The sequence below is a fragment of the Pholis gunnellus genome (genome assembly GCF_910591455.1).
Source record: "Pholis gunnellus genome assembly, chromosome: 19".
Classification (NCBI taxonomy): domain Eukaryota; kingdom Metazoa; phylum Chordata; class Actinopteri; order Perciformes; family Pholidae; genus Pholis; species Pholis gunnellus.
The window spans coordinates 21,555,191-21,569,438 of NC_136546.1; the positions used below are offsets into that span (position 1 = coordinate 21,555,191).

General features: G+C 46.8%; 1 protein-coding gene across 1 annotated transcript; it reads left to right on the plus strand.

Moving 5' to 3' along the window:
* The first annotated feature begins 1,199 nt into the window (after positions 1-1,199).
* LOC306711760 (ankyrin repeat and SOCS box protein 2-like) lies at positions 1,200-12,848 on the plus strand. Its single transcript, XM_079180790.1, has 10 exons — positions 1,200-1,310; positions 1,523-1,822; positions 5,206-5,316; positions 8,576-8,739; positions 8,826-8,981; positions 9,342-9,587; positions 10,284-10,455; positions 11,246-11,813; positions 12,027-12,180; positions 12,352-12,848. The coding sequence occupies exons 2-10, from the start codon at positions 1,530-1,532 to the stop codon at positions 12,486-12,488; spliced, it is 2,001 nt and encodes a 666-aa protein (XP_079036916.1). The 5' UTR covers positions 1,200-1,310; positions 1,523-1,529; the 3' UTR covers positions 12,489-12,848.
* Positions 12,849-14,248: the final 1,400 nt, after the last annotated feature.

Genomic DNA, 14,248 nt, shown 5'->3' on the forward strand with positions numbered 1-14,248 from the left:
TGTTAGCAGACAGAGGGATCACTCAGTCTAATTCTTAACATAACCAGTTTGTTTAGTGTGTCACAGGCTGAAGAACAGACGAAGGGATGGAGCCTAAAGCGGACCAACACGTGGAACTCTGTGCCGACAGATTAAACTCTAGTTTATATTTGATGTGTTTTCTGGTTTAAATAGATGTTCATTGTAGTCTGAACAACAAAAGGACCACAAACAACTTTCTTCAATTATTAGATTTGTCTTTTCATGATCTGATATTTCTTTCAATAACTTAATTAACGCCGACAATTATCGTTAACGCATCTTACTTTAAATTATTTTGAAAGTGCGTTGCTCACTGGCAGCGGTGGAGGAAGTCTTCAGACTACGTTGATGCAGCGCGTGGAGAAACTAAAGACAAGCTAACAGATGCTACAGAGACAAGCTAACAGATGCTACAGAGACAAGCTAACAGATGCTACAGAGACAAGCTAACAGATGCTACAGAGACAAGCTAACAGATGCTACAGAGACAAGCTAACAGATGCTACACAGAAGTAGATAAATAAACACAACACTTGGAGTAATTGGAGATAGACCAGGGATTTAACATCGCAAAGTTCCTTTTTAACTCTAGACAAAATGTGTGATTAATTCTGTAAAGATCAGGAATTAACCTGGAAGAAACCTAAAGCAGGATAGATCTGAGATCATGTTTGTTTTACAAGGACCAGATGCTCTGTGTTTAGGGTTTGTAGCGAAACGCTAATGTACAACACCTGTCTACAGGAGGCTTTTAAAAAAAAGATATAGAAGAAAAGAGAGAAAATATATCCACAGATACATAGACAGATGAAATACAGTAAAGATCGGGGATTAACCTGGAACAAACCTCCACCAGGATAGATATGAGACTAATACTGTAAAGATCAGGGATCGTCAGATTGCAGATTCATTTTTGAAAGATCTCAGATGATCTCTGGACAGAGTAGAGATCATCCCGGGAAAGATAATTAATAAATGGATTCATTTGATTCTGATCTATGATTAATCCTGGACACATCTGGTATTGATCCAGTTTATTAAACGGTCAATATTTCACATTAAACAGGTTTATTCTGTTGAGTTGATGCTGTTGCAGGTTCAGAGTGTAACATAAGAGGTCAGCTGATCAACAAGCTCAGACTTCAGGTCCTCAAAATAAACATGAAGAACCCCCCACAGTGAAATGTGCCGTCTCCATTACAGAAGCAGGACGAACTCAAAGAACACATGGACGCGTCTTAAATCAGAGGAATAACTGGATCAATGTAAAAAAGCACGTTTACAAATATGTGAGTACTTTTCTTTGTCAGTAACATTCGTGATTTACTGCTTTTAAGTGCTGATTGTATGAAGTTTTACTGTCAGTGCTGCTGTCTGTTGTCTGTTTGTCTGAACAGACTTGTATGAAGTCAGTGCTGCTGTCTGTTGTCTGATGTTTATCTGAACAGACTTGAAGTCAGTGCTGCTGTCTGTTGTCTGATGTTTATCTCTGACCCTACAGCACCATCATGGCAGCAGCCAGCATCTCTCGCTCTGAAGCATTCGAGGATTATTCTCTCTACAGTAACCTGAATGATGACGAGTTGCTGCAGCTCGCCATCGAGCGCAGTTTGACTGACGCACCCTGCGACGCCGCCAATGCCATCACCTCTGCTACTGCCAGCACACCTCCTCCACCACCTGACAGCAGCAGCCTGAACACTGCAGCCAGAGCCACTAATCAATCAAAGCATCTGACTCCAGCCCAGAGCTCTGCACACTACAGTTCTCCAAATCCTCCGAGGGAACAGCTTCCTGATCCGTATGTAATCTCACACAGTTTTTATTATTCTCCATATTGTGAGAACGATAAGAGTGGAGAAGGGCTTCATGTTGGTCCTCATTGCACAGCACTATCATTAAGGCAGATTAAGTGTGTGTTTGAAAAGGTTCAAACACAGAAGACATGTACACTACTGTAAAATGTTATATTTACCCGTCATAATGATGTTCTTTTTCTTCTTTCCTTCAATAATAACCATTTACCATTTTAATTCAGAAACCAAATGCTTAATTACAGTTGAAATCTTTTTTACCATAAGAATGAAATTATTCTGTTTCGTAGATGTCCCCTCATTGTTACATGGCAGGGAGAATACTGTTGGAAATATTGCGTTCGGCCCTTTTTCTTGAGGCCTCCTGCATTTGGGCACCAAGATGGCGCCACGGACGGCTGCCTCGGTGTGTTGGTGCGCATTGTGTTGTTTTTGTTGTAAATACTGTTTTGTGCTGTGATACTCGGAGCTCTTTCACCAGAGAGCAGCTCATAAACATCAGGGGAACAACTCCAGCGGACTTACTTCCAACTTTTCTTTTCATTACTGGACATTCCCGTCAAAGGTGGCTCACCTTAGCTCATGCAGTGAAGCGCCGTAGGAGAGGGAAACGGGCCGGCGCGCTCGTGCGTCTTCGCAAACGTGGTTCTCGTACGGCGCTGCCGGGCATCTTTCTCTCCAACGTCCGCTCACTGTGCAACACACTGGATGAACTTCAGCTACTGGTGGGGAGAGACAGAGACCTTTCTTCATCCTCCGTTCTGTGTTTTACTGAGACCCGGCTCTGTGGATCGATACCGGACAAATCGAAGGGTGGAGGAATCAGTTTCTACTCCAACAGTGGCTGGTGCAATGTGACAGTGGTTCTACAGCACTGTTCTCCTGATCTGGAATCTTTCATTATAAACTGTGAACCCTTCTACTCCCCCGTGAGTTCGCTTCATTCATTCTGGTCGGTGTTCACATGCCGCCGCAGGGCAACGTACAGGAGGCACAGCAGACACTCTCCTCACAGTTTTCGATTATTTTATTGGCTTAAAATTCTGTAAACACCTCAAAGAACGAATGACTGCACCGCCCACACTCTTCCGGGTTCAAATCTGTGGGAATTGCGCAAATCGGCCAATCACAGGCTGTGTTAGGTTCAAATACATCACGTAAAACTGAAATTCTGATGAAAATGAGCCATATTTTACAAGTTTTCATATAGCCCAGGCTCTCAAAATGATGCCAAACTTCTGTATTAGATAGATTGAACACTATTAGTGATAAAAGAAGTGAAATATAAAGTTATAGTATTTAAAAGTACAATAAAACAGCTATATCGGCTGCTTCCAAAATCAGAATTGACGTTGGCTGACCTCAGCTGACCTTGATTTCTCAGGCATACTTCACTTTATCAAAGACAATTTTTTTTTTAAAAGGACTGCTGACATGTTGAGATATGATTTGGGAGAGTTTAGGCCTGTGCATCATTTAAAATCAATAAAAGTGCTTTTTAGGCACAAAAAAAAAACGAACCTGAAAATGTTCAATTTGAGCTGTTTAACATTCATCCAGCATTTACCAGTAACATCTACAATGATATGTACACATATTAACAAAGCTCACATTTATTTGTGTTATTTTGCCATTTAAATGATTCAAATAGACCTTGTAGTTAGCGAGATAAGCCCTTTTGAGTAAAGGTAGGACATTATCGAGCACAGGGCTAAAAATAGGCCGAGGGTAAGTATTTATTCTCTGCACAGAGAAGGTTCAATCATCACAACAGAATGCGTTCAGTCTCAGTGAGGAAGAACCAAGAAAAAAGTGAACAAGCTTTCTTTATACAGAATGACCAAAGATGGGGGCCGATGGCCGATGTTAGACATTTTGGTCTCCGACTGATCGGAACAACAATAAAAAACAAACGACCAGCAACAAAAACTAGCGGCCCAAAGGCCTCGGCGGTGGAACATTCTCATACAACATAGTTAGTTATCTTTGTGAACAGAGAGGGAGAATTCTTCTTCTGCACAACAGAGACACGGTGAAGTTCAAAAAAGTTCAGGGCAAAATTACTTATGCATGAATACAATATACTGAGTAGAAATATATGCTACGTAAAAAATTACCGTTACAAAATTCAAGCAGTGGACCAGTGAGGCTCTGGAGGATCTTGGGGCGTGCTTGGACTGTACAGACTGGGATGTTTGCAGGTTGTTTACCAACAGTCTGGATGAGCACACAGAGGCTGTAACTTCATACGTCAGCTTCTGTGAGGACAGCTGTGTCCCATCATGCACCAGGGTGAGTTACAACAACAACAAACCCTGGTTCACAGCAGAACTCAGACAGATAAGGCTGCACGAGGATCAGGCCTTTAGGAGTGGGGACAAGGACTTCTACAAAGAGTCAAGTACAGGTTCAGTGAGGCGGTGAGAGACGCTAAACGACCATCCTCTGAGAAACACCAGCTCTCAGCAGTGACTCTGCTTCTGTCTGGAGAGGCCTCAGACACCAACTACAAGCCTAAACCCCCCCACTCCATGAACCACATATACCTGAGCTGAACGAGTTCTACTGTCATTTTGAAAGACAATGGGACGGTCCTGACCCCTCCCCCAATGGCTCCACCAACCACTGTGTTGATTGTTGTTGATTGTTTAATGTTATGCACCACCCGTCATGTCAAATTCCTTGTATGTGCAACATACCTTGGCAATGAATGGTTGTGATTCTGATTCTACTCAGTGGTTAGATTGAAGAGGTTTAGTTTCTTTTAGCAATTGCTGGTGATTTATTCGATTCTTTTTCACATCAGATGTATCTTTTTATCCTTCTGTCTGGTTGATAAGAGTTCTGCATGGATCCAGTTTTGCAAACCCAGACGTCCCAGTGGTTCTATTCTAGCCCAGTATCATGAAATGGTCATGAAATGCAACGCCTTGGGTTTCCCCAGGAAGAGCTCGAAAGCGTTGTTGGCGAGAGAGACATTTGGAATACGTCCGAACCAAAGTGGAAGACAGTGGATGGATGTTTCACTGGCACTACTGATGCCCTTCAATCTAACGACTGAAATCGCTCTCTCCATCTTCACATGTTTTGTGCTGAGGTGACTGATGTTGCTAGTTTTAGAACCACTGGCAAAAACAATGGCTAAGTTGGATATTTAAAAACCAAAAAACTTCCAATCAGCAGACTCAGCTCCTCTCTTTCTTCATCCTCCATCTCCCTTTTCTGTTCTTGAATGTGCAGCAGTGACGGAGCCTCTCCCTGCTGTTAACAGACTGTTATGGTACTAGCTAGCAGCTGTAACATTTTAAATTAAAATTGGATTAATTGTGCAGCCCTATCTGATTGGCTGTTGTCTTTGTGATCCTGACAGGAAGACGTTTGATGGGACGGTCAGTCACTTCATGACGGGTTCTGGGAAGCGCATGGTGGAGTATCGCAGAGCTGACGACACTCTGGTTCTCATCGCTCAAGAACCTGAAGAGTGAGTCAAGTTCTGTTCATGAACATCTCTGGATGAGGAACTGTATCACCTGTTGCATCTCTGCTGTGAAACCATCATCATTTATTTGTGTTATTAATCCATGAGGATTTGTGCAGTTATAGAAATAATAGGCAGTGTTTTATTTTCATGGTCAGGTTATTCTTCTTACCTCAGAACTAGTGTAACACCTCAAATCCAAAAGAGACAAAGACAAAGTAAGAGCAAGTCCATGTATACTGAGGTCCGAATCAGGTGAGGCTCCAAACCACAAAGACAGTCAAGCTCATCCAGATGAGGGTCAGGCAAGAACACAGACTGGAAAAGTTGGCAAATGCGATCTAGAAAGGCAGGAGCTGAATGTAGACGCTAAATCACCCCGTTTCATTTCTCAACTCGTCTCATACGGACGCTCAGTCAGGCCAAGTTAGCGTCACTTAGGTTTAACTAAACTACATGGTTAGGTTTACGTTGTTAACATCCGTTAGGTAAACGTAGGTATTTCACCCTGAAAGAGAGCTGAAGGAGGTGAGTAAAAGGTGGAGGGAGGGTAGAAGGGTTAGAACATATCAGTGAACGGAGCAGATAACAACAAATATTAACAAATGGATGAAGTTGTGATGTGAAGAGTTGTTGGTTCATATTTTGGGTGTTTGAGAATCAGGAGAGGTGAGGTGAGACAGGTGAGGTGAGACAGGTGAGGTGAGACAGGTAAGGTGGAGAGGTGAGGTGAGACAGGTAAGGTGGAGAGGTGAGGTGAGACAGGTAAGGATGGAGAGGTGAGGTGAGACAGGTGAGGTGAGACAGGTGAGGTGAGACAGGTAAGGTGGAGAGGTGAGGTGGAGAGGTGAGGATGGAGAGGTGAGGTGAGACAGGTGAGGTGGAGAGGTGAGGTGAGACAGGTGAGGTGAGACAGGTGAGGTGGAGAGGTGAGGTGAGACAGGTAAGGATGGAGAGGTGAGGTGGAGAGGTGAGGATGGAGAGGTGAGGTGAGACAGGTGAGGTGGAGAGGTGAGGTGAAACAGGTGAGGTGAGACAGGTGAGGTGGAGAGGTGAGGTGGAGAGGTGAGGTGGAGAGGTGAGGTGGAGACGTGAGGATGGAGAGGTGAGGTGAGACAGGTAAGGATGGAGAGGTGAGGTGGAGAGGTGAGGATGGAGAGGTGAGGTGGAGAGGTGAGGTGAGACAGGTAAGGATGGAGAGGTGAGGTGGAGAGGTGAGGATGGAGAGGTGAGGTGGAGAGGTGAGGTGAGACAGGTGAGGTGGAGAGGTGAGGTGAGACAGGTGAGGTGGAGAGGTGAGGTGAGACAGGTAAGGATGGAGAGGTGAGGTGGAGAGGTGAGGTGGAGAGGTGAGGTGGAGAGGTGAGGTGAGACAGGTGAGGTGAGACAGGTGAGGTGGAGAGGTGAGGTGGAGAGGTGAGGTGGAGAGGTGAGGTGGAGAGGTGAGATGAGACAGGTGAGGTGAGACAGGTGAGGTGGAGAGGTGAGGTGAGACAGGTGAGGTGGAGAGGTGAGGTGAGACAGGTGAGGTGGAGAGGTGAGGTGAGACAGGTGAGGTGGAGAGGTGAGGTGAGACAGGTAAGGATGGAGAGGTGAGGTGGAGAGGTGAGGTGGAGAGGTGAGGATGGAGAGGTGAGGTGGAGAGGTGAGGTGGAGAGGTGAGGTGGAGAGGTGAGGTGAGACAGGTGAGGTGAGACAGGTGAGGTGGAGAGGTGAGGTGGAGAGGTGAGATGAGACAGGTAAGGATGGAGAGGTGAGGTGAGACAGGTGAGGTGGAGAGGTGAGGTGAGACAGGTGAGGTGGGAGAGGTGAGGTGGAGAGGTGAGGTGAGACAGGTGAGGTGGGAGAGGTGAGGTGGAGAGGTGAGGTGAGACAGGTGAGGTGAGACAGGTGAGGTGGAGAGGTGAGGTGGAGAGGTGAGGTGGAGAGGTGAGGATGGAGAGGTGAGGTGGAGAGGTGAGGTGAGACAGATGAGGTGGAGAGGTGAGGTGGAGAGGTGAGGTGAGACAGGTGAGGTGGAGAGGTGAGGTGAGACAGATGAGGTGGAGAGGTGAGGTGAGACAGGTAAGGATGGAGAGGTGAGGTGGAGAGGTGAGGATGGAGAGGTGAGGTGGAGAGGTGAGGTGAGACAGGTGAGGTGGAGAGGTGAGGTGAGACAGGTGAGGTGGAGAGGTGAGGTGAGACAGGTAAGGATGGAGAGGTGAGGTGGAGAGGTGAGGTGGAGAGGTGAGGATGGAGAGGTGAGGTGGAGAGGTGAGGTGGAGAGGTGAGGTGGAGAGGTGAGGTGAGACAGGTGAGGTGGAGAGGTGAGGTGGAGAGGTGAGGTGGAGAGCTGAGGTGGAGAGGTGAGGATGGAGAGGTGAGGTGAGACAGGTGAGGTGGAGAGGTGAGGTGAGACAGGTGAGGTGGGAGAGGTGAGGTGGAGAGGTGAGGTGGAGAGGTGAGGATGGAGAGGTGAGGTGGAGAGGTGAGGTGAGACAGGTGAGGTGGAGAGGTGAGGTGAGACAGGTGAGGTGGAGAGGTGAGGTGAGACAGGTAAGGATGGAGAGGTGAGGTGGAGAGGTGAGGATGGAGAGGTGAGGTGGAGAGGTGAGGTGAGACAGGTGAGGTGGAGAGGTGAGGTGAGACAGGTGAGGTGGAGAGGTGAGGTGAGACAGGTGAGGTGGAGAGGTGAGGTGAGACAGGTAAGGATGGAGAGGTGAGGTGGAGAGGTGAGGTGGAGAGGTGAGGATGGAGAGGTGAGGTGGAGAGGTGAGGTGAGACAGGTGAGGTGGAGAGGTGAGGTGGAGAGGTGAGGATGGAGAGGTGAGGTGAGACAGGTGAGGTGGAGAGGTGAGGTGAGACAGGTGAGGTGGGAGAGGTGAGGTGGAGAGGTGAGGTGAGACAGGTGAGGTGGAGAGGTGAGGTGGAGAGGTGAGGTGGAGAGGTGAGGTGAGACAGGTAAGGATGGAGAGGTGAGGTGGAGAGGTGAGGTGGAGAGGTGAGGATGGAGAGGTGAGGTGGAGAGGTGAGGTGAGACAGGTGAGGTGGAGAGGTGAGGTGGAGAGGTGAGGATGGAGAGGTGAGGTGAGACAGGTGAGGTGGAGAGGTGAGGTGAGACAGGTGAGGTGGGAGAGGTGAGGTGGAGAGGTGAGGTGAGACAGGTGAGGTGGAGAGGTGAGGTGAGACAGGTGAGGTGGAGAGGTGAGGTGAGACAGGTGAGGTGGAGAGGTGAGGTGGAGAGGTGAGGTGGAGCGGTGGCTCATGGGTATTTTCCCTGCAGGGAGGAGGAGCCTCTGTTCAAAGCGATCCGTGTCGGTGATGCGAGCAGAGTGAAAGCGTTGCTTCCGGGAACAAACCTGATGCTGCCGAATAAACCGGGATGGCTGGCGATCCACCAGGCGGCGTGGTTCGGTCAGGACACCTGTCTGCAAGTACTGCTGTCAGGTAGATCTGTACACACACACACACACATAGGAACCGACACATCACAACAAAATCCAAAGAAGTACTTTCTGTGTTTTTGTGCCCAGCTCAGCCGGGGTTGATAAACAAGAGAACGGAGCGCGGTGAATCGGCGCTGCTGGTTGCTGTCAGCAAAGACCAGCTGCGATGTGTTCAGGTGCTGCTGGAAAATGGAGTAGATGCCAACATCCCAAACTATGACAAAGAGACTCCTCTTTACAGAGGTGAACCTTACAGGAAGTGAAGTCATCACTGACTGAGGAGCTGTGTTATCTTTAAAACAATAAATCAGTTCTCTACTATTTGTAGGATACAACATTATTTTAATTTGGGACTCTTTATTTCATATATATTTAATAGTGCTGAACTGAACTGTGAGCAGCGGCTCTCTGTTGAGCTTCACTGTGTTTGAGCTAATCAGAGAGCTTGGTCTCCGCGTTCTTGGTAATAACTCTGAAGGAGTTAAGAAGAAACATATTTAATGTGTTATAAGTTGTCATCTGGACTCAGCTGGTGTGGACAGAAGCTGGAGAAAGTAATGAGGATGTTTTCCTTCAGTAAACTCTTGTTTTCTTTCTCTGCAGCCTGTGAGAGGAACATCCCTGCGATGGTGGCGGCGTTGTTGAACCACGGCGTAGCGGTGAACACTCACTGTATTTGGGGTTGCACCGCTCTGCACGAAGCCGCATGTCGAAACAACGTGGAGATCTGTGAGATGCTGCTGAAGGCTGGAGCGAAACACAACCTCCCCAACATGTACGGCATCTCACCGCTGTTCACTGCAGCTCAGAGCGGGCAGCTCGCCGCCCTGCGCCTCCTCCTCAAACATGGTACGACGTTTATCTTATTGTTCTACTGTAACCGTAGTAGTGTGTAGAAGAAAGAGAACAATCATAGAGCAGGTCTAACCAGCATGCTAACCTGATACCTTCTGATGAGATACTTCCTCCTCTAGTGAACGCATCCTGTGGACATGGTTTGTAAAGTTTACAGTATTTTGAGGCAAAGTTCAGTTTAGTTAAATTTCAGTTTAGTTCAACTCGACCTGGCAGAGCAGTGCTCATCACTGCTGCAGCAGCAGAGAGATCACTGATGCCCTGAACATTGGAAAGCAGGAACTACATTTAGTGCCTGGGTCCACTGGTTGAAACACGGTATAGTTCCTGAGTTCCTCAGAAGATTCCTGTTCCTGTGATGGAAACAGTACGTTGACACACACTAGTGTCCTTCATGAAGTCAATTCAATTCAATTCAATTTTATCTGTATAGCCCGATATCACAAATCATGGATTTGCCTCAGAGGACTTTACAATCTGTTCAGCAAACAACAACAACAGGAACAACCTCAAAAACAAACTCATTGAAAGGGAACAACAGGGGAGAGATCTCTCTGCCAGGACAGAATTAAATAATATATTATAATGTTGGAAGATTTGCTTCCCATGACATGACTTCCACTTTGATACTGACCTCTGACCTCTGACCTCTGACCCCTGACCCCTGACCCCTTCCCTGTCTCCCTACAGGTGCAGACCTTAATAGTCAGGCTGCTGATGGAGCAACCGCTCTCTATGAAGCTGCTAAAAATGGACATGAAGAAATTGTGGAGCTCCTCCTCTCTCAGAACGCGAATGCCAACATACCTGGAAAGAGCGGGTTATTCCCGCTCCATGTGGCCGCTCAGAGAGGAAGTGACACGTAGGCGCTCTGACTGTTGTCTGCCATATTTTATGAACAACAGAACCCATTAAGAGAGTTGGTAGGTTTGGAGGAAATCAAGTTCCCCAGACAGCCAGAGAGTGAAGAGGCTGAATCAACAGCTCTATATTGAACCTTTAGTTATATATATGTATGTACATATATATGTATATATGTATATATATATATACACAGCTGGGTGTCATGTTATGATGATCAGTGTAACACTTAACTTCTCTAAAATATCAGTTGAAAAACAGAAAATTGGAAAATTCTATTTTCTAAAATTCTATTTTTGTTTGTTTAATCAATGTATAACAAAATGATTTGCAACATGAATCCGTACATCCCAAAATCATATTCAGGCTTAAATGATATTAGTTCATGAAGTTCAAATGGAACTAGGATCGTCAAACCTTTCAATAGAACTCGAACCCTTAAACCATCATTCAGCCAGCAGGCAGCGATGTGTAACCCAATCAATCAGGAGAGACACGTGAAGTAAAAACAGAGAATTGTTTATTACGAACAGGTCGGTGTGATGATGTCTTGACTCAACAGGGAGATTTGTAATTGAAGGGCGTCTGCCCTGAGAAGCAGCAGGATAAATCTCCCAAAATGGAAATAAAACAGCGTAAAATGTCCCCAAAGGCCTCCTGACCGAGCGGGAATACGTCCACGAAGAATCAAACAAAGATGTCATAATATGTTGAGAGAAGAACCATAATAATGAGCATGAGAATTCTCAGGGTCGGTCTCATCTATTTCCTGGAATGTCTCCTGTTTCCAGCATCGTCTCCATGTTGATCTCGGCCACCAGTAAGACCAGAGTCCGGCGGACTGGGATCAGCCCACTCCACCTGGCCGCTGAGCGTGACCGTGACGACGTCCTGGAGGTTCTGATCAAGGCGGGCTTCGACGTCAACGCTCAGCTGTCTGTAGAACGATCGAGGCTTTACCAGGACCGCCGCAGCACGGCGCTCTACTTCTGCGTCATCAACAACAACGTCGACGCGGTGCGCATGCTGCTGGAGGCCGGCGCCGACCCGAACCTCGACGTGTTCAGGCCGCTGTTGGTGGCGGCGAGACTGGGCTGCATCCAGACCGTCGCCATGCTGGTGGAGCACGGAGCCGACATCAACACTTCCATCCCCACGCACCAAACCACTTTCCCCGCCGTCTACATGTTCACCATGAAGTACCTGCCTATGTTCAAGTACCTGCTGGACCACGGAGGCCACGCCCTGTCCTGCTTCAACTGTATCTATGGTAACCGACCGCATCCATCGATCAAAACCACGCGATCAGACGGCCTCCCCGGAACGGACAGAGTCCCCCAGCACAGCGGCGGCGTTCAGGTGACCCGGATCTGTTTAAAACGTTTAAATATAGAACTACACAATGGAGGTAAAGTCAACTAAGTTTAAACTGTTTAAGTTAAACGCAACTTTATTTACTACAGCGATTCAAAAAGTTTCAATGTGAAAAGAAGACAATTCTTCTTCAAAAGACATTTCTTTGATTGACTGATAGTTATTTGATTGATTGACAGTTCTTTGGTTGATTGACAGTTCTGTGAGATGATTTCGGCCCCGAGTATCTGTCGGTGGGCGGGGCCTATCATTGACGTCCTGTTGGACTACGTTGGTCATGTGACTCTCTGCTCCAGAATAATGGAACACCTGGACAGTTACTCCGGCTGGAGCTCCATCAAGGACAAAGCAGGTGAGTCAATAACTGATAAACAACTGAAAACCTATTAGATGGTCCCCCAATAGTTTGTCTCACAGTTTCTAGTTATGTTACCAGTTTCTCAGTTTTGTATTTTGTTTTCCAGTGATGTTAGTTTTGTTGTGGTTTTCCAGTGATGTCACAGGTTTTTATTGTGTTTTTCAGCTCCTCCTCGCCCACTGCTGCAGCTTTGTAGGCTTCAGGTTCTGCAGCTGGTTGGTCGGCGGCGTTTGAAGAAGTTGCCGCTGCCTGGTGGTCTGATCCGCTTCCTGCAGCACCAGCAAGGACCTGTGGAGGACTGAAAGGAAACTTGATGTGTTTACACTGAAAGGGGGCTGTTGCTAGTATTTATTTATAGTCTGCTTTGTTTTTTGTGAGTAAATCCAGGACTTTAACAACATGTTCCAAGGGTTTGTAGATTTCTCCTGGATGAGCTGGTTGAAGCTGATGTTCCTGCAGCATCTTGGTTCTCATCTTAATAAGATAAAATATAATCATAATCTTATTAGTCCCACAGTGGGGAAATTTACAGGATCACAGCAGCGAAGTGCAACAAGATATGTGGTAAAAAAGAAACAAAAGCAGCAAGTAATATAAATAAGTAATAAACAGTAAAGAATATCAACCAGTAAAAAAGTACAAAAATCCACTATAACTAAAAATGCAAGTAGTACGAGTATTTGTATTGCACAGTGTAATTATTGCACCAATGTTTTGTGTTAGTGTTGTGTGTGTACTGGGAGCACAGCTGGTTGTGCAGCCTGACAGCATCAGGAAGGACCTGCGGTTCCTCTCCTTCACACACCACATGTACATATACATACATATACATATGTATCTATATGTACATGTATATACAGTGTGTGAAGGAAGGACCTGCGGTTCCTCTCCTTCACACACCGGGGGTGAATCAGCCGGTGGCTGAAGGAGCTGCAGGGCGTCCTGCATGGGATGGGATGTGTTGTTCATCAGGGATGATAGTTTAACCATCATCCTCCTGTCCCCCACCACCTCCACCGTATCCAGTGGACGCCCCAGCAAACTGCTGCCTTCTTAATAACTTTGAGTCTGTTCCTGTCAGCTGTCGAGATGCTGCCGCCCCAGCAGACCACTGCATAGAAGATGGCTGATGCCACCACAGAATGAAAGAAGGTCCTCAGGAGAGCTCCCTGCACTCCAAAAGACCTCAGTCTCCTCAGCAGTCTGCTCTGATCCTCTTTATAGAGTGAGTGTGTGTGTGTGTGTGTGATCAGTCCAGTTTATTGTTCAAGTGAACACACAGGTACTTATAAGATCTCAATGTCCTTTCCCTGGATGTTCACTGGTACCGGAGGAGAGTGAAGTCCACCACCAGCTCCTTGGTTTTACCAGAGTTGATCTGGAGGCGGTTCTGCTGGCACCATCCTATGAAGTCCTGGTTCAGTTCTCTGTATTCCCGTCATCACCGGCAGAAATGAGGCCGATGATTGCAGAGTCGTCAGAGAACTTTTGCAGTTGGCAGAGTCGTGTTTAAAGTCCGAGGTGTAGATGGTGAAGAGGAATGGAGCTAAACGCGCACCAAATCTCAATCTGACCCCACAAACGTAGGTTACGATGAAACCCAATCTTCAGACCGTTTTTACCGTTTAGTTGACCCAAACGCTGTGAACAAACAAATTCAAAACCACACGACTCAGGACCAATTGCCAGAAAGCACAAAACTACACGTTCACAAATCTTCCCTGGAAGTCTCAGCATAAAACGGGAAAAAAGACGGACGAGCCCCCAATTTGTCATAACCCGGCTCCAAGGCCATGACCAATACGGATGAGACACAAGGGATGGTGGTAAAGGCACGTATTTATTTTAACTAAATAAAGAAGTAATTACCTTTGTGAAGTGGTGAAGTGTGTCAGTCTGTAACACCAGTAATGTGAACGTGGATGCGTGTGTGATGAAGTGTGGGGTGTTGTCAGCGAAACCAAAGAAGACCAAAATATACCCGGCAGCCACTGGCAGAGATCACTCCACGTACGCCGGAGAAAGACCAGAGCAACGCTGCAGCGTTCTTAATCTATTATTA

Bases quoted from the DNA above. Each gene is read 5' to 3' on its own strand.
- LOC306711760 (XM_079180790.1), top strand. From the start codon at position 1,530: ATGGCAGCAGCCAGCATCTCTCGCTCTGAAGCATTCGAGGATTATTCT. The intron at 8,740-8,825 runs GTAGATCTGTAC...TTTTGTGCCCAG, and splicing joins TCTGCAAGTACTGCTGTCAG to CTCAGCCGGGGTTGATAAAC. The intron at 11,814-12,026 runs GTGACCCGGATC...GTTGATTGACAG, and splicing joins AGCACAGCGGCGGCGTTCAG to TTCTGTGAGATGATTTCGGC.